This window comes from Anastrepha ludens, chromosome 2 (assembly GCF_028408465.1).
Source record: "Anastrepha ludens isolate Willacy chromosome 2, idAnaLude1.1, whole genome shotgun sequence".
NCBI classification, from domain to species: Eukaryota; Metazoa; Arthropoda; class Insecta; order Diptera; family Tephritidae; genus Anastrepha; species Anastrepha ludens.
The window spans coordinates 18,395,627-18,416,895 of record NC_071498.1 but is presented as its reverse complement, the minus strand read 5'-3'; the positions used below and the strand labels follow the sequence as shown (position 1 = coordinate 18,416,895).

Below are 21,269 nucleotides of genomic sequence, written 5' to 3'. Positions count from 1 at the left end.
CTGCAGTGTGTTCCAGGCATCGCACCAACTCAGCGAGCGCTGGGCAAGTACACAAACGTGTAAGGTCGCGAAATCTTTCTGGCCGCGTGTGGACCGGAGGCGCTCGGGCGAGCTTCTGAGGCTGACAAAATATCAGCTCTCGAATATCGTGGGCTCTCTCACAAGACACAATGCGCGAGGAATGCATGCTGTGAGACTTGGAATCACCTCAAGTCCTTTTTGCGCTGGATGTATGAAGGATGAGGTGGAATCACCTCAGCACCTTCTGCTTAGCTGCCCTGCTCTAGCGGGGCTAAGATCCAGGCATCTTGACTTCTACTTCTTTGCCACGCCTGCTGATATATATTAGCTGGCGCTGACATTAAAAATCTGACGAATTTCATCAGCAGCATAAAGCGGTTGACGCAAACATAGTCATCGCTCGTAATCCGCACTCTCCAAACCATCCCAGCACCACTTCTCCCCGCCCTCTCCCTGCATCGGTTTTTCTCTCTCATCTCATCCCCTTCATAATGATATCACAAAGGACGAATCTTTCTTCGTCCAAGTGTGCCCATTCCCTATGCAACCATGCCAACCTAACCTAAGGTTCAAAATAGTGGATCTCTATTGAGCCGATTCCCAACAGTATTTTTATTTAATCTATAAAGGAGTACGAATATTTTTACTGGAGCAATCTCGTCGCCAAACTGCATTTTTTTACTTTTCATAAAATAATACCGTCTTTTTCCGAAAATATATTAACACTGTTTTACTGTCTTTTTTGGTCCAAAATACACGCTAGGGCTTATTTTCAGGGGAGGGCAAAACTAAAAATATATTTTTATTTAATATTTATTTTGCACAGAATACAGAAATTTAAATTTATTCAATTACAGTCATGCCACCTTCTTCTGGAACATCGTCATAAATAAAATTCTGAATTATATTCTGATTTTCTACCAAGCCCATTTCCTGTTGAAACATTGATCCGAATCTCTCTTGTCTTGCGACATAGCGATCGTTAAATGAATACTTCTTCTCTAAGTAGCCTGTTTGTAGTGCATAGGAAACATCACTATCAGTTATTTTGCCCTACGAATTTTGTACCCAATTCACAACTTCTTATAAGCCTGGTTTTAGAAAATCACCTCGACGATTTCTCACCATTCTGTTTTCACTGATTTTATTCATTGATTTCCATCCGCAAATGAGCCTTGAATCGCTTGTTTATTGCAATGTCAAGTGCCTGGAGGTAACCAGTTACTCCTGCCGGAATCATTATTTGATTAATCTTCCGCTCAGCAAGAAACTTTTTTATGTCTTTAGCGCGGTGAGTGCTGGCTGAATGACAAACTAGCCTTTTCTGACCCCTCAACAGTGGTGGCAGCATAAAATCAGCCCACTTTCTTATAACTGCTTGGGTGCAGCAGGCTTTTTCACTTTCAATGAAAAATTCCTGTAACACGTGGAATCTGTGCTTTTTGTACCTTTAGTGATTAAAAATGGCGTTACTTTCTTGCCATCTAGACGAATCGCGAAAAAAAAACAGGCAACGCGTGCACTATCATAACCGGTAGAAGGAACGTAAATTGACGAAGAAGTCTTGTGGTGAACTATCGTTTGAGCTCCTTGTCCTAGAAATAGCACCGTCTCATCCATAGCAATCAAGTTGGAAAGTTGGTATTTCAAAAAATCGATGCCATCAACAAAAAGCTTAGACGCAAGTGCACGCTTAAAAACTTCATTGTCTTCCACCTTAAACAATGTTTTTGATCTCCTTAGAGGCAGTTCATATCGTTTAAGGAAGTTGCCCAACCAGTGTGACGATGTTTTAAATTCTTCTGTGGGTATAACAAATTTAATTGCTGTTTCAAGGGCAAATTTTTGAATATCAGTCCTCCGCACAACCAAAGCCATTGCTCTGCTGCTTGCAATCCATTCCCAAATGCAATCTTCTAAGTCAGAAAAAAACGATTGCCGACCTGATCCAAGTCTGCGTTTTTTCTTATTTCCTTGGTCCACCAGTTGACACAGGTAATCGTAGTCTGCACGCCATTTACGAACCATACGTAGATCCAGCGTCTTCTCTTTACAGAATACTGCAAAATGGAGTCTTCCACGATTCCCTTTTTGTGCTCGTCGGAATAGCTCTTTCGTTTTGTACTCATTTTAACTGGGGTTACAAATTCTTCTTTAAATAAGATTATTTTTTAAATAAAATTAAGTATGAGGAAATAATCAGACTTACAAGACTGAAATGAATGATTATTTTCGGAAAAAGACGGTAGGGACTTTTCCAAGATTCATTCAAATATACTGCAACTAAGCGATGTCGCTTGAAGTAATGATAATGAAGACAATATCAGCTCGTCAAGAATGAATTTTGTAGAAAAAGGAAAAGTTATTTTATAAATGATGCATGCTGGGTATATGTCGCCACTGAGTCCGGCGCACAGTTGAAAATTTTATAGATCTAGGTAGGTAGGTAGGTTGGTTGTCGCAATGGCACACTTAGACCTTTCGTAGGTCCATTGTGATACCACTGGAACTTATCCTTACCCTATGGGCTTCTTTTCAAGCCATCCGGTAGCTTTGATAAACGAGCAAAGCTTCGTTAGTTTTAAAGGGTTTTCCAATAACAGGCATTACAGGTGAATGGCTTGCGCTACCGAGAGATGATTAACGATTTTTACGGCCGAAATTGGATGATATTGATCTGGAAAACGTTTATTTTCAACGATACAGCGCTACATGGTACACAAGCAATGAAACCATTGATATTTTACGGGAAAAGTTTCCGGACCGTGTTATCTCTCGACGAGGTGATCGCAATTGGCCACCGAGATCTTATGACTTAACACCTTGTGTCTTTTTTCTTTGGAGCCACGTGAAAGAGAAGGTCTACGTCAACAGCCCAGGGTCGATTCAAACCCTCAAAGAAGGAATTCGTTAGACTATCGAGGACATAGGGCAGCCACTTTGCAATTCGGTTATGGAATATTTCATAAAAGGATATTGTCCCGTAAGCGCGGCCGCGGTGGACATTTGCCTGATGTTATTTTTCACTATGAACGGCATACCACCCCTATATCTCTTCTGCAAATACTTAGCGGCCTGCTCCGTGGTAAGGCTCAAAGCGAGCTCACAATGGAAGACTGTCACACATGGACATTCAACCATCTTAGACTCCTACACGGATATACCCAGTGACTGTGATTATCACCCTCCCATTCTCTGCTTCGAAAGGAATGTCCTAATGAAAATCCCTTCTAGACTGGAATGGTTTGAAGAAGATCCAAGGAGATCCTAAAATGGATACCGGTGTAGGATCAGGGTTATTTTGCGAAGAGCTTTCTATTAGTGAATCCTTTAAACTACCGGATCACAGTAGTGTTTTTCAAGCGGAAATAAACGCTATTCATGAAGCCTTAAAATGTAGTGTTTTTCAAGCGGAAATAAACGCTAGTCATGAAGCCTTAAAATGGCTAAAAATAAACAGAATATCAAAAACGGATATCTCCATTCTATCAGACAGCCAAGCTGCCCTACGAGCCCTGGATGCATTCCAAACAATATCAAGGAGTGTCTTACTTTGTCGCCAATCTCTAAATGAGATGGCTAAACAATATCGTATAATCTTGTGCTGGGTTCCAGGCCACAGAGATATACCAGGGAACTGTAGGGCAGACCAACTTACAAGAGAAGGTATCTGTTTGCCAGTCATAAGTAATTTTATGGAGATACCTCTCGAAACTTGTAAGCTTCTCATTAAGGACGCATTAATCAGGTTTGCAAATCAAAGATGGATTAGCGTTAACACCTGTGAAATTGCTAGGCAAACATGGCCAAGGCTAAATTTACGTCTGTCCAAGAGTATTATAAAACTGAATAGACTTCAAATCAGGACCTCACAGGACATTGTCTCAAAGGAAATCATGCATGATTTCTGTCGTAGCTGCAGGAATGAGGAGGAGTTGGAAACAATTCAACACCTTTTTTGCACATGCCCAGCTCTAGCCAGAAGCAGGAACCGATTTTTAAAATCCTACTTCTTAACGAATATAGATAATCTATACATTTTAGGTATCAACAACCTTTTAAAAAAAGCTCAGGATGGTTTAATATGGAGAGGGAAATGTAGCTCAGTCCCCGTGGTTCACAACGGACCCATTTCGTGGTGTAAGTGGCATCGTTGTCTCTATGTGCGATGCAGCTGCCAAACCTAACCTAACCTAACGGCATACCTTCCTCTTTATTATGAAATAAACATCCAATGATTTATAAATAAATAGTATTTTTCTTTGAATATCAAAATAACAACTCTTATTAAAAACCCTATAGATGCGCTATGTCCGCTACATCAACTAAAAATGCCGTATAAAGAGTACAGAGCCTCCTCATAGCTAAGCTTTCACACTCACATAAAAGGTGTCTGACTCTTTCCTCTTCTTCTGTATTAAGGCAGCTTCTACAGAAATCGAAGTACGAGAGTTCTAACCTTCTAGCGTGGCTGCCTAATAAACAATGACCAGTTAATACCCCTATCATTTTTCTTATAGCTTCTCTGCTAAAACTTAACAAGCTTTTTGATCGACCGCTGTTCAATTTCGGCCATGTCTGTCCCGGACATGGTCTCTTAGTTCGCATGTTAGGACGTTTTGCCAACTTTTATTTGCTTATTGATGGTTTCTCTACCTATAAGTGGCTTACAAGTGGCTTTTTTGGCAGTGACTTCCACCGGAAATGCACTGCAATGATCAGGTAGGCGAAATGATTGGCTTACTCCGAGTTTTTCGGAGTAAACCCCTCCACGTACTGTGTTGTCTAGTTTTGAGCTATCTGTAAAGGTTTTAATATCATTTTCTCTAACAACAAACCCGTTATAGATCAAACTAGAATTGACTTATAAAATCTACATATAAATCATTGTCTCATACGGTCAATCATTACAATAAAAGAAAACATTGTCGATATACACCTTTCAAAATGAGGTTATTCCTGCTAGATCTATCGAACCTCTCACTGCGCGATGTCTCGAATCGAACATAAATACTAGGTGCAGTGAAAAGATCTCAACATTTTTTCTCTTTATTTAGGAAATGAAGATGGAGAATTATAATTCTCTTTACGCTAATGGCTAGAAGCAATTTTCTGTATAATCTACAAATCCTGGCAAATGACTCAAGTACTCACAAGCCGGTCCGACATGACGATTTTCATGATTTGATCAGCACTTTCGACGAAAGGTTGAAATTTGGAGTCAACGCCTTGAAATGGAAATTTGAATAGGTCGAGTCAAGGAGTCAACGCCTGTCAAAGAACTTTTATTTAAGCGCACTGTTACCTAAAGACATCTAGAGGAGAGCTTTCAGAACGTTTTACCTCAGCTAATATTTTTCGTGTGAAGTTATGTTTTAGGAAGTTGTCTAGACGAGGAAGAGGAAGAGAAGATCCCGCACCTTCTGTGCCACTGTCCTGCTCTATGCAGACGTAGAGGGTGCCGTTTTCGGTTGACAATCCTTTAATGATTTAACGCATTTGTGGGCAGACATAATGAGCCAACATCCATCGATATCGGTTTCCATCGACCGTTTCGTTTTCTCGGTAAAAATGTGGCCCAAAGATGGTTTTGGTGCAAATGCCGGCCCAAACAGTTACTTTCCGGTCATACAATGACGTTCCATGGATCTCTTGTGGATTCTCAGTTCCCCCAATGTGGCAATTTTGTTTATTCATGCTGCCAGGGAGGTTAAAATGTGCCTCGTCAGTCATTAAAATTTTCTTCCCAAAATTAGGTTCAGTGTCAACCATTCGAGCGACTGTTTGGCCGTATTTCAAGCGACGCGAATGGTCTGTCGGCGATATTCTTTGTATCAATTGCACTTTATACGGAAACATATTTAAATCATCCTTTAAAATGCGCCGCATTGTGGTTTCACTGACACACTGTTGGCTCCTGGGCAACGCTCTCCCTCACTGCTTCAACAAGTTCATTGGAACGTCTTGGTCGTTGATGAACGGCATATTGACAATCTCCTACTGTCCCGTGTTAGAAAAAATTTCGACACCAAACGACGAATAGTATTGTCAGACGGTGCCTGTTTACCGCATCATACTTTTTGCGATATGTGCGTTGAGTTAGGACAATAGAACGACTATATTCGATGTAGGTATAGCGATGAAAGAATTGAAAACGGAAAAACTAGTCTTATAAAGCGACAGTCGCTCTTGCTTGGAAGCTATCCAGAATGAAAGCAAACCTAATCCCTCAATTGCATCAATTCATCAGCACCTGCACCTTCTTCGCCAGGGACACAAAATTGACTTTTACTGGGTCAAATAACATGTCGATATTGAAGGAAACGAGCGCGCAGATGAGCAGGTAAAAGAAGCTGCAAATCAAGGCGTCGAGTACTGGCGAGTAATGGCAGCAGGTGTATGCCGACGATACCACTGGCTGGGTTTTTCAGCAAGGGCGGGTAGATGTTGAAATGGAATAAAACAAACTGTATGTGAGTTATTGACAAAATTATTTTTTTATTTGAAAGGCGCATATATGCCATTAAGTGTGGAATATGACATCATTCAAATGCCCGCCTCGGCTTCTTACGGTGGAACGGATCCGAGTGGTCCAATTTTCAATAACTCTTCCGTATAGATCCGGCTGAATTTGAGCGATGGCTGTGTTATGTTCACCTTTAGAGCATCGGTCGATTATGATTTATTTGCATAGACCTGAGACTTCAAGAAACCCCACAGGAAAAAGTCTAGCGGGGTCAAATCGCGTGTCCTTGGTGGCCAATTCACATCACCCCTGCGAGAGATAACCTTACCCTCAAATCGTTCATGCAAAATGTCAATCGTGGCGTTTGCTGTGTGGCACGTAGCGCCGTCCTGCTGGAACCACATGTCGTCTAGGTCCATATGGATCAATATGGGCCATAAGAAATTGGTTAGCATCGTTGTGTAGCGCTCGCTGTTGACGGTGACCGCCTCACCAACGTCGTTTTCAAAAAAGTACGGACCAATGACGCCGCCGGCCCAAAATCCACACCAAACGGTAACTTTTTGAGGATGCATTATCACCTGGTGAACCCCGTGTGGATTGGTGTCGTCCCATATACGGCAATTTTGTTTGTTAACACAGCCATTCATCCAAAAATTCGCCTCGTCACTAAAGTTGATTTTTCGCCCAAAACTGGGGTTCTCTTCCAAACGATTCGAAGCTCAGTCAGCGAATAAATGGCGTTGTCTACGGTCATCAACTTTGAGCTCCTGGGTCAGTTGGATCTTGTACGGGTGTAGGCCCAAGTCCCGGCGCAAAATTCGCCAAGTTGAAGTCTGCGAAAGGCCAAGTTCTTGTGCACGGCGAGGAATAGACTGCCTCGGGTTCTGCTGTACACTTTCACGGACCGCGACAATGTTCTCGGCTGATCTTGCGTTCCTTAAACGTACGGGTGTTGGCTGATTGTTTTTTACTGACCCGGTCGTCTCAAATTTGGCCACCAAACGTTGAAGAGTCGACTTTGAAGGGCCACCACGTCTACCGTTATGTCCATTTTGATAATAAAGTTTTATTATTTGAACGTGCTGTTCAATCGTGTAACTTGCCATGATGATTTGGCATAAACAACTGAATAATAAAAAACAGATTTAACAGATGTCACCAAAACAAAATGGCTGCCACAGGGCGCCAAAATCGACCGCGCCAATTGTAAACCCCTTTATATCGACAACTCTTTGGGATATCATTCGAATCGACAGGGACTCGAAGCATTCGGTGCGCAATATGATATTCCAGCATTTAATATTAAGCAAATTTCAAAGTATCTTGGTTTGATAACATCATTCAATGATTTTGTAAAAAAATTATCGATAATCTAAAAAACTTCAATACTTCAGACATTCCTACCTCATGACTTAATCATAATAGTAATATAGATAGTAGATAGAATAACTAATAAACTGCTTGTATCCAATCGCAGGCATTTTATTTCAGTTGGCTTTGTTAAACTATAAAATATGTAATCGGAAATATTTGTAATCTATCTGAATGTCATACTGCACACATATATGTATACAAATATTTGCACTAAAATACAAATTAATTGAAATAATAAACTACTCGAAAAGCAGTAAGCGCGTAGAGCCCAAGGAAAACAACTTGACCTAACCTAACCGAACCTATGTTTTAGGAAATAAAAATATAAAATAAATGTTTCCTTAAGCTAATTGAAAAGATTTGAATGTATTCCATATATTTTATGGTTTTCCTAAAGCATATTTGGTGGTTCATAGTTGACTAATTTACTCTGCTGGCTGCAAAAAACAAAATATAAAAATTAATTTATTTCCTTTTTCGTTTTCGTTCTATTCATATATCTGCTACGGGTCAAGGCATCTACATCGAAGTTTCCACGAATCGCCCAGTAGTGACTCTTGTACTATTTACGATGAGAATGAAGAATAAAATGGTCAGTGAAAAGTATTTAGCAGTCTTCATTTCCACAATTCCATTAGTTACTTCATTTCAGTTGATTAACTGGGAGTAGCCGGCGAGGGCGGGGAATAGAAAGCCCTATAAAAACAGTTTATCAATGAAAGTACAAACCAAAGCAAGAAATACTTTTGCATACCTACACATGCACGAGTGTACTCTATCTAGGGCAAGAGCATAAAGAAAAAATACTGAGCTCTGGCATCGTCTCGTTGAAATTTAATTCCCGCAAGACAAACCTTGTTCGACAACAACAATCCTCGGCTGCCAATCGCTTTCACAGTCAACATAGCGGAAATTAATATGCTCCATTCACTGGCATTCCCTGCTCTGCATGCATATGTGCCCATTCAGAACTTCTGACTTTTGAAAGAGTTGCAACATTTTTCTATCTCCCAACTCAATCAAGAGACAATGCAAACTAACGATTGGACGTTTTACATGCTGCTCAAGAATACATACACAAACAAACCTGCATACAAACGGCAGGACAAGTTCTTGTTCCTTCACATTGTGTTCTTTTTTTTAATTTTTGCTGCTTCTTTCATTTGCATTTGCGTTTTGTTTTTTTCTTTCTTCAAAAATATTTGACTAAAATTTCTACCCGTCTATGCTCTCCATATATTTCAGATGACATAAGTGACTTATTAAAATTTTACAAAAAGTTCTCCACGCCAGAGGATGTTGCAAGCCCCGCTACAGTAGCTATGCAATCGTCACCGGTAATGCCGCTTGCAGTTGATAGCCACACAACAGCAACTGTTACGGTGGAAACGGTCATGCTAGGCACAGCCGTGACAGCATCATCGGCAGGAGCACTAATGACAGCTGACTTGGCTGGCAATGCGGCAACAACTGGCGCCACATCAGCTGTTGGCAACAGCACCGGCTCTGGGTCAGGCGCTACTATCAGTGACAGTGCCAGAGCCAGAGCTTTATTTGATGCAGATGCAGCATCTGATGTTGGCAGCTTTCTCAGTGTCAGTACGGCGAATGCAAATGCTGCTGCCAGCTCAGCGGCTGTTGTCAACACACCACCGTCAACGACACCAGCTAACATGGGCTACATTCGCAGTTGGCGGAATCCGCTGAATTTCACGATAATGCTGACGTTGCGAGTTCGAGTAAGTAGCGATACTTAGGTGTAATGCATTGATAATAAAAGAGGAAAGAGCAAATAGGTGGTTAATAAGTGATCTGCTTATATGTATATATGTATGGGCATATGTAGGTATGTGTGCAAATAAGTGCTATTCACAAATTTCTGCTAATTACATATTAGAACTACCCAAGACCGACCGTGCTTTAAAAGTTCAACGTAATATTTTGGCCGCGTATAGCTGGATAAGAAGTATTGTAGGTACAAGGTGGCGCAAAATTAATCATCCAACTTTGCTTTTGAATAATTTTTTTACTGCATAAAAAAATTTTCGATTGCTGGAAATCTTTATTTGACCTTTACTTGTTTGCTTGTATACTGCAGCTGTGTAGTTCTAAAGTGTCAAACATGACTGACGTACGCCGCCATTTTCAAAAATTATAAATTTTTCCATAAGCCGATTATTTTTGCCCCACCTTGTGCAAACATCTCGAGAAAGCACAGAAAACAGTCGCTAATACGAGGGGTGCCTTTTATATTTCGGGATTTGGCAACCCTGGTGTTGCAATCTGGCAACTGACAGCTGTATCGCAAAGTTTGACATTTTTTGGCTTTTACGTACTCAGAACGTTTTGAAATACCAGCGCTATTTGTGCTGTTTACAGTAACTTAAAAGATTCATCTCGGTCTAAAAATGGTATTAAATCGTGAACATTTTCGTGCGATTATTTTTTACAACTTTCGACGTGGATTAACTCAGCAACATTGCATGGATGAACTTAATTCATTTTTTGGCGATGAAGCTCCATCAAGGACCAGTGTTTATCGATGGTATGGTGAATTCAATCGTGGTCGTAGTTCACTCCAAGACGAATTTCGTGAAGGTCGTCCAAAATCAGTTGTTGTTCCGAAAACCACTGATGCTGTGCGCGAACAAGATCGTCATGTGACCTATCGTGAGATTGAGTCAATCTTAGGCATTAGTGGGACCAGCATACATTCAATATTGCATAAACATTTGGCTGTCAAAAAAATTTGTTCGCGTTGGATCTCACACAATTTGTCAATCGCTCAAAAAAAGGCTCGTGTCGATTGGTCGAAGGAAATGCTCAAAAAATACGATCGCGGGGCTTCGAAACACGTCTATGACATCGTGACAGGTGATGAATCATGGATTTACGCGTATGAGCCCGAAAGTAAACAGCAGTCGACTGTATGGGTGTTTCAAGATGAGCCAAATCCAACAAAAGTTGCTCCCGCACGAAGCACTTCCAAGCAAATGGTCGCCTGTTTTTTCGGAAAAACTGGACATGTCGCAACCGTACCACTAGAACAACGTAGAACAGTAAATTCTGAGTGGTACACAACCATTTGTTTGCCAGTTGTCTTCCGAGAAATTAGGAAAACCAATCGCAAAAGACGGATCACTCTTCACCAGCATAATGCGAGCTCTCACACATCGGCTCAAACAACTGCATTTTTGAGCACCCAAAACATCGAATTAATGGGTCATCCGCCGTATAGTCCTGACTTGGCACCGAATGACTTCTTTTTATTCCCGTACGTAAAAAACAAACTGAGAGATCAACGTTTTTCGACAGCTGAAGAAGCGGTTGCGGCATTCAGAATGCATTTTTTGGAGGTACCCCATTCAGAGTGGCAAAAGTGCTTCAACAATTGGTTCAAACGCATGCAAAAGTGTATAGATCTTCATGGAGAATATTTTGAAAAACAATAAAGTGATTTTCGATGATTAAAATTTGTTTTTGTTCTCTTATCCCGACATATAAAAGGCACCCCTCGTATAGCAAAAGCATACATGATTTGTTGCACTTTGAAAATTAATTATTTAATTTTTCATAACATTTTTTACTTATAGAGTGTGCCTTTTATACTCGTAGGTGGAAGTATTTTATTTCTAAAAAAATCCTTCCAAATGTGAATTGGCGCATTCTGTGCATAATTTTCAGCGTACATACCATTCATATTTTGGGACTTTGTTTATAAGCCGAGAAAGTGTATTGCTATGTAGACATGGAAACTCTATATGTATGTATGTAATACTTAGGCACTCTAAAAAAAAATTATATTATAACTTGGGGAAATTATTTTTCCACTGTGATATACTAGACCTCTTCTTTTCGACAAGACTTAGCAAGTGGCGAATAGATGAAGCAACTGGTACAAATGAACATATGTATGTCGGCAACGCTGGAAGAGAACTGCCTTAAATTATATGTGTTGGTAAGGCGTCTAATGAGCTATAGCCATACTCGCTAGCGGCGAATCTTACTCGATAACTTTGTTGTTGCTTTCACATGCAAATTATTCAAGTTAATCGAGCATAGAGATAACGAGCGGGGAAATTGCGAATAGAAGTGGCCAACTATATCGGTGCAATGAATACTACAGCCATACTGTATTTCCTTACTCAAGTCTTGTTGCTACTATATCTACTTGTTACTTTGTTCTTATCCTCTATGCAAATTGCGTCGTTCATAATCAATTTGATTAATGATCACCTTGCAGAGCACACAGCAGCCTTAGATTTTGCGTATTGAGTTGTTCTCAATCCACGTTGTTGCATTGTTGCTGAGAACGAAGCGAGAGCCAAAAGTATGGTCCCTGCTGTACTGATTTGAAAAATGCAGTGGGAGTGTGCATATGTACGTGTGGAACAAAGGAAATAAAAGGAAAGTATGAGAATTGGGGGGAAAAGCAGGATTGTGTCAGTCAATTCAGTTGCAATTTGAATGAAAAACAATACACAGTGATTCGGGCGGCTTACTACGTTTTCTAGCGAACAATGGAAGTACACTCATCCCTCGAGTTCGTTCTGGGAAAAATCGTGCAAAGCGAATCCGTGTCAAACGAGACAATGTTCCTGAAATGAACCTGAAAACCGTGTAAATCGATCTAAAGAAGGCAAAGAAAAGTCGAAGATATGTTCATTATAATCGTGTAAAATGAGATAAGGATTGTTTGAATTTCGATTCAATTTAGATGTGAAAATTAAAAAAATTAAAAATGTTTTAAAAATTAACAATATTCTGTAGAAATAAAAACATTAAAATAATTGAAACATAAATAACTTTCATAACAAATACAACTAGAAAATTTTGCGCTCATAGTAATTCCCTTTTTTCGTAGGTAGCCATTCGCTTTTTTGTACTGACAGTAGTCCCCTCATTCATTTCATATTCTTTTGCTGCGAATGATGAGTCTTGTCCAGATTTTAGTTTGAATAGAATTAAATTTCTTGATTGTTTTCCTTTCCGTGGGTTTTCTTTTTATTCACATTATAGGGCTCTAATAAAGTTGAATTCAAGGCGAATCTATTAAACGTGGTTTATGTAAATCGACTGATTTGTTTTTTTCTCTCGCTGTGTTCATGTGGCTGTCAGCACAGAATAAAACACATACCTTCTTTTTCGAACAAAGCTTTGCAAATATTATATGTTGCTCTGTTTGCCAATAGATTCGAGTTGCATACTCACACGGTTGCCTTACCTTACCATAGCCCTCCAAAGCTCGGCATATTTGCACCTCACGTTTGGCCCTATGTGCATTGTAGTGCTGCTAATGACTGATTTTATTTCTCTTATTTTCATAAAAAAGTTGCACTCTGAGGGGAAGCCCCTATTATATTAGATAAATATTTATATTGGATATTTAATGTTGCATGCCCACAGTGTGCGTCGAGCTTGAGATAAACCGCGTGTACTCCAAATTTTTCAATAAAACCCAATTTCCATTTAATCGTCAAGATGATTGTAAAATTCGTCAAATAGTAAACTGAAAGTTTTCAACTTCCATTCCTGAAAAACTGGAGGGTTGTATGGTAGTAAACACATAACACGTCTTATAATTCGATTTAACAGGCTGCACGCACGAAAAAATGTGTCGTTACCTTGCTCATTTGTCGTTACCTTGCTCATTAGTGTTACCTTGCTCATTTGTCGTTACCTTGCTCATTGCCGTTACCTTGAATGAACTGCAAGCGAAAGCGCGGAACGAACGACAAAGCAAACAAAGCAAACGAACGGCAACGTTCGACATCTTGCTCTCTCCTACTTAAGTGAGCGTATATATGTATGTATATGCGCATATGTACATATATAAATTCACGTATTTGTATTTGCATATGCCTTCTTATTGATTATTATTAATTTGATTTACTTGAAGAATTTAAAATAAAACCAAGTTTCTTAATAATACCTGTTGTTTTAATGTTATAATTATTAATTTTTTTATTATATATGAAGGAAAAAATGTATGGTAATATTTACCACATACCTTATAAGATATATTCTATACTAATATATGTATATAAACATGCATATACATATACAATTTCGCGCAATTTGCAAAAAGAACAAATCTATATGTAAAGATGCATGCAAATCATATGGACATATCAAATATACGAATCTATTCCGTACGCAAGCAAATGTAAGCTAATGTGATTGAACTGCAAGCGAGAGCGCGGAACGAACGACAAAGAGCACAATCGGCCCCCGCGTTCGGCAACGTTCGACATCTGGCTCTGTCCTACTTGAGTGAGCATATATATGTATGTATATGCGCATTTGTATATAAATTCACATACTTGTATTTGCATATGCCTTCTTCCTATGTGCATGGTAATGAACCATTTCTCTGTTGAGAATAGGACGATGATAGAAAAAGTAGGAAATGAAAGGGAGTGTTTCGAGTGTAAAGTGTCTTGAAAAAGGCAAATCGATGATGGTGCCTCTTAGTGTTGTTGACTTATTAACGTCTGATGCGAAATTGAAAATATGTTTCATGAATTTGATAAATGTTTCGTAATTTTTCACGTTTGTGTAAATGTAACTTGACCTATTCTATTGCAATTCCATTTACCTCCTCCTCTATACCTATACAAAATATCTATCAAACAAATAAAATTAAAATTTTGTTTTGAAAATTGCAACCATTCCATCAATATTTTCTTATGACGTTGTCGCGTTAAACTATCGTCAGTAAACCGACTTTACAGACAATCTCTTTTTTATTTTCATTCTATCAACACAAACTCACGGTTATTTAGAGTAATTTTCATCAATGTCGTCCGTGTCCGTTATTATTTGATTACCATTTATCGGCTTATAATGTAGTTCAGAAACGCGTCAAAGACGACCACGCCCCATTTGCAAGTTCTTCTTCTTCTTAAAAGGCGCGATAACCACTTACGCGATTTTGGTCGAGTTCAACAAAGCGCGCCAGACGTTTCTTTCTCGTGCTAACCGGCGCCAGTTGGACACACCAAGTGAAGCCAACTCCTTCTCCACCTGATCTTTCCAACGCAGAGGAGGCCTTCCTCTTCCTCTGCTACCATCAGCTGATACCGCATCAAATACTTTCAGAGGGGGAGCGTTTGTATCCATTCGGACGACATGACCCAGCCAACGTAGGCGCTGGATCTCTATCAGAGAACTGCACCGGTTGAGTGTAAAACATTCATACGCTTCGCTTGAACAAAAAAACAGGCCTTTGCGTTCAAACGATCGAACTTGTTCAAATAAGTTATTGTCATTGTTTATTTCAGCTCAATCAAATCATGTGCTGCGTTTTAGGTCTCCGATGTTATCACCACTCGTCTTCATAGCAGCCGTTTCGGGTATTTGCTCGTTCGGCTGTACATTCATTCTTTTGAGCAAGAATAAAAGGTCTATAGAGCCAAATGAGCCGGTTTGAACGCGTATGATCCCGCATGAGTTTTTGCATTAACGATAGCAAAGTAAAATCAAAATTTTTAAGCAAAAACACTATATTTTCATATTTAATTTTTTCGTAAAACTTATAATAATCATTTGACATTATTTTACAACGGCTGAAACCAACTAATCCTTTCAAATACGAAACGCAATTTACAGCGTACATTGTACGCCAACGCTCATTTGCTCGAACATGTGCTATTTCCAATAATGACAATTACTTCTTTGAACAAGTTTGGTCGTTTGAACGCAAAGGCCGATGCTAATTTCATTCAATGCTGCTTTTTGTTCAATGATTAGATTTGAGCCGAAGACATTAGATCATACGTGTTGACTGAGCTGAACTACGCGTTCGCCTGAATGAGCTGACTGCACTTGACCAAATATTTTGGTTCAATTTACTGAATGTGAGCAAGAAATTTAGCGTATGAACAACTCAAGAAAACAGTGAGCCATGCAGGTCTCTGATCTTTATTCGCTGCGCTATGTCTATGTCGTCGTAAAGCTCATACAGCTCATCGTTCCATCGCCTGCGATATTCGCCGTTGCCAACGTGCAAAGGTCCAAAAATCTTACGCAGAATCTTTCTCTCTAACACTCCAAGCGTCGTTTCATCGGATGTTGTCATCGTCCACGCTTCTGCGCCATACGTTAATACGGGCTTGATGAGAGCCTTATAGAGCCATTTGCAAGTTATGTTCCTTTAATTTCTTAAAATTTCTGACGTGGACTACTTTCATAATTAACATGAAATGAACTCCATATAATGTTGGAATTAGTGAAATTAGTTGTCGGGGAAGTTAGCTACACCATGACTCAGTTCCACGGATACTTCCCGAAATACCAATACCGCATTGGTAAGGTAAGTGACACCATGTAAATATACTGTGAAGCACCGTGCGATGACGTCGAACACACGTTTTTTAGTTGCGATAGATGGCTCGTTGAAAGAGATGCGCTGAGGGTGCAGATTGGCGTCATCGCGCCGACCAAAGTGATCGGCAAGATGTTTGAACGCGAGGAATGCGCTTAAAGGATACGTTGAAGGCATATTACGGGGGGAAAAGATAGACCACGACGCAGTACAAAAACAAAGCGAAGCTTCACAGACAGAGACATGAGAAGACGAAGCTATAGCATAAAGCTGACTGCAAGACTGGTGGACCCAGACGTGGATGAATAGAATTGGACGTCGCTCTAAGCTCTCCCGAAGTAATGTAGTAAAGTAAGAAAGTAGTCCCGGGAAGTGAGTTTCCCTGTATGAGATGGAGGGATTGTTTTAGTGCCCTCACCTCTCGACGCGGTAGATGCCAAGACATCTGAACCCCAGAAAAAAGAAATTTGCAAATTATAATCACCCTCGAATGGTTTATTTTTTACTATATCGTAAAACTTACATTGAATAAATTTAGTTTAAAATAATTTGGTGTGAAATAACTGATAAATTCATTTTTTTTTTTTTAATTTTTTCTTAAACCATTTTCGTAATTACGGGCACAAATGTGAAAAGCATCAAAATTGCAAAATTTTAAATTTAAAAATATAAAAGGTCGTAAAAAGAACTTTACTTTTAAAGCCGTATACTTCATTTAACTTCATGTAATAGTGGTATTAATCGGTGGTATGAGAGTAATACAGTTACAATAAAATGCGCATTAACACTCGTACCTAGCCACATAGGCATTAGCATGAACCTATGCACATAACAATGTTTTAGTACTGCCATTATCGACTGCATATCTGTTGTACGGTTTGAAATGCTATAAGCAAAGCCCCAAACTGTGTTTTGCTTTCCAAATCGATTTCGGATCAAAAGAACTACCAATATTTGTACTCAGATATTTGTTTGCTTAATTGGGCCAAGCTTTCCTGCACGTTCGAAAGTTAAACAAAAGTAATGTCTAAATTAAGAAAATAAGAAGTAAACGCAAAAGGAAACCTAAGTAGAATTCATCGAATAAGAACAAAAAACTTGTCACAAAGAGAGGAAAGAAAATTTCATAGGAATTGATTTGCTCAAATTTAACTTACCACAAGCATGTCCGTTGACCCGAGTTTCTAAAATGTTACATCAGTGTATGTATGTGCGTATGTATGTGTGGCTGTGTATATGAATGAATACATGCACTCAGTGTCTAAATGAAATGCATAGAAATGTGATACCCAGACATGCAAATTTATATGCTTATGTATTGACGCGTCCCTGCTTCCGAATTGGGAAATTTCTAGTTGATTGGGAGTTACGACTAGTACGTGCGCCTTATCCTTGCCAAACAAGTAGTTGAGCACTATTCATTTGGTGATGTCCGAAGTCCTTAAATGAAAATTTCTTTTTAAATGAAAGTGTGTAAAAAGTGTGGTTTTATTTATAACTAGTTGTACCCGGCGCCCGTTACTACGCCAACAACTAAAATAAATTTAAGAAAAATAACTTTAAAGAAAAATCAGTACCTACACAAATATTTTCCATCTGGTGCGTAGACGAATAAATCAAAAGGTTTTCCGACACGTGAGCAAGCCACATAGAGCTGTCCATGTGAAAAGCATGGATTCTCCAAATTTAATCCACACACTTGTAACGATTGTTGTTGTTGTTGTTGTAGCAGCATAAACATTTCCCATTCATATATGGGGAATGCTGCTGAAGTGACAGTCCTTGGCCGGATATAAACCCGGGTCGTTTCGGTAACGTAGAACCGACTGTCGTGGGAACGTGTAACGATTGTCCTTGTGCTTTGTTTATACTCGTAGTCATTGCGAAAGCGAGTCGCACCGGCAACTGTAAACGTTTGAATTCAAATGGCATATCTGCCGGGATCATTGCGATACGTGGCAACAGTACGTCTTCACCTTTGAATTTTCCAGTCATAGTTGCCTCGATAACACTGTTCATCATTTTCTTGACTGAGAGTCTGGTTCTGTTGCAAAGTCGTGGTGGACTTATGTTTTGAAGAAGAATGATGAGTAAGCCAATTTTCAATGTATGTAGTTGACAACCTCGTCTTGATTCTCCACAGTAGCCATGCTGAATGGTGAAGTTGATGGTATTGACATCAATGTTTTTGGCTGGTAATATAGCACGCGTACTAAGCCACTAATGGTTTTTGTAGTTTTGTGCAATGCTTGGGAAAACTTTTTGCACCAATTCGTCGATGCATCCCTTTGTAGTTGTACACGCATGTTAGTTTTCAAAGTCAATTTCTGTAAATGATGCCATAGAACTGATGATTTATGGCATTCATTAAGTTCATCAGCGGGTGTTGAACGTGGTATAATGGGCAGTGTTTGTCGAAAATCACCAGACAATAAAATGAGATCGCCACCGAAGATCCGTCTGTTTCCTCTCAAATCTCGCAGTGTATGGTCAAGCGCTTCCAATGCTTTCTTGTGAGACATTGTACATTCATCCCATATGATAATTTGACACGTTTGGAGTACTTTCCCGATTCCAGAGTTTCTGCTGATGTTGCATGTTGGTGCTTCAGTGTTTTGCGGCAGCTTCAATGCTAAATACGCTGTTCGGCCACCATCCAAAAGAGTTGCCGCAATTCCAAATGATGCAATAGCCAGTGCAATATTATTTTGTGATTGTATGGTTGTCAAAATTAGTGAAAGAAGAAAAGTCTTGCCCGTACCACCGAGCGCATCTATGAAAAACAGTCCACCGCTTTGTTCTTTGATTGCACGCATAATTCTGTCAAACGCAACGCGTTGTTCTGGAAGCAACTGCGGAAGATTTGTTCTAACGAATGTCCCCAGTTCGTCAGAATCATAGGGTCTTTCTCGTTGCAAATCACGATCGAAAAGGTTGTTCCATTCCCAGTTGCACCAATGCCTTGTTAGCGATTCTCAAACATATGTCCTCAATCAAAATCTATGTTACATCTATGAGCATGTCATATTCGTTCCCTCTGTGTAAAAATACATGGTCATACTAACTTTTATAACAATCGGTTGAACGGGGCAGAAGTTGCTACTCTGCAGCGCCACCTGGCGGCGAGTGGCATCAATTAACATATTATACAAACCATATACGTAGAGAAATACATATACAGGTATCCCTCGTATAACGCGATAGTTACGTTCCAGAGGAATTGCGCGTTATGTAATTCCGCGTTATCTAAAGCATAGTTTTCATATAAATTTGGGGGTTATGTTCCAATAGGTTTTTTTTTTTAATAAAATACATACAAAATAACAGATGCACATATATTTCTACTCAATACTAAAGTTCAGACTTTCTTATACAATTAAAAACACAAGATATGAATAATAATATTGTACATATGTACATACATATTTCAAAATTCAAAAAACAAAATTTAAATAATTATGTGCACATTAAACAATTTAAAAACAAACTAGAACAAATTAAAGGTTTATTAAAAACTTTATTGTTATTCTTCAAACTTCATATAGAGTAGAATGGGGTAAGATAGGTCATTTTTTTTTGGAGCGCTCTTGCGCTCTTAGTGTTACCAGATTTTATAATTATGTATTTTCCCCTTCGCGTTATATAAGCCTAAATTGCGCGTTGTACTGAAACCTAATTTTTCCAAATCGCGTTATATCGAAACCGCGTTGTATAAGACCGCGTTATACAAGGGATACCTGTATATAATATACCAATTTTTATAATAATCGGTCCAGTAGTTTTTGAGTTCATCGATGACATACAGATAAACATTCATTTTTATATATTAAGACTAAATATCATATAACAACAACAAATAGCAAAATATGAATATTCTTCATGTAGACCCTCACCCTTTTTCAGCTCGATGTCATTTTTGTACTTTCAGACTAGTTAATATTTAATGAAGTATACCAAGTTGCGGCCGCCGTAGCCGAATGGGTTGGTGCGTGACTACCATTCGCAATTCACAGAGAGGTCGTTGGTTCAAATCTCGGTTAAACACCAAAATTAAAAAAACATTTTTCTAATAGCGGTCGCCCCTCGGCAGGCAATGGCAAACATCCGAGTGTATTTCTGCGATGAAAAAGCTCTTCACAAAAAATATCTGCCGTTGGGAGTCGGCTTGAAACTGTAGGTCCCTCCATTTGTGGAACAACATCAAGACGCACGCCACAAATAGGAGAAGGAGTTCGGCCAAACACCCAAAAAGGGTGTACGCGCCATTTATATATATATATAAGTTGATTTAGATTATTATTATTGTTATTACAAACATTTTATTATTGTCATCACAATTCGTTGGTATCATTTTTTTTAGTATGTCTGAGTCTATCTTTATTCGTGATAATGCATCGGCATTTGTGTTTATTTTGCCTTGCTTGTGATCTTGTGATACACTGGGGGCTTCTAACCGATGCTTGCTGCTGGAGTAATTTTACAACTTCAATTGTTGGCTGCTTGAATCTTACTGAATTTTATTCAAATTTTATTTTGACACTAGCCCTTTCAGATTTGCTTAAAACTAGAAGTACAATAAATGCTTGCTTAATTCTAAGAATACAATATTGTTTTCTTAATTCTAGGAACTTAGTTGCAGCTGCACTTGCAGCCGTCATTGCTTAACTCTAATGTAAACCAATATAGCGTGGGAGTCAACTGTTGACTGCATGGGAGTCATGTGTTAACTTATATATACCAAGTTTAACCCTTTCAATACGGATTTTTTTAAGGGGAAAAAATATTTAACCATGAAAAGTTATTACTAGTGATCTAAATAGTATGTCCTCTTGTATAAATAAAGAAATTATTTCTAGGAATTGAGAAAATGTCCTGGGAAAACATTGTCCCACCCGTAATGAACACTTTCCACTTACTGACCTAGCACGTGCATTGGGACGTATGTGTCCCGTCAGTATTGAAAGGGTTAAGGCAATTTATTCCTCGTAGGCTACTTATTCAGCTAAAAATGTGATTTATGTAGGGTATACTTGTATGCATGCAAAACTTGTTAGGTACCTTCGTATTGTTTTTATACCT

The 21,269-nt window shown here is 39.1% G+C and overlaps 1 protein-coding gene across 1 annotated transcript in view; it reads left to right on the top strand.

Moving 5' to 3' along the window:
• LOC128864250 (uncharacterized) overlaps nt 1-21,269 on the top strand; it is a 75,773-nt gene that overhangs the window by 36,626 nt on the left and 17,878 nt on the right. The window contains exon 4 of the mRNA XM_054103823.1: nt 9,110-9,603. Coding sequence (XP_053959798.1) covers nt 9,110-9,603 — 494 coding nt within the window. The remainder of the gene's footprint in view (nt 1-9,109; nt 9,604-21,269) is intronic.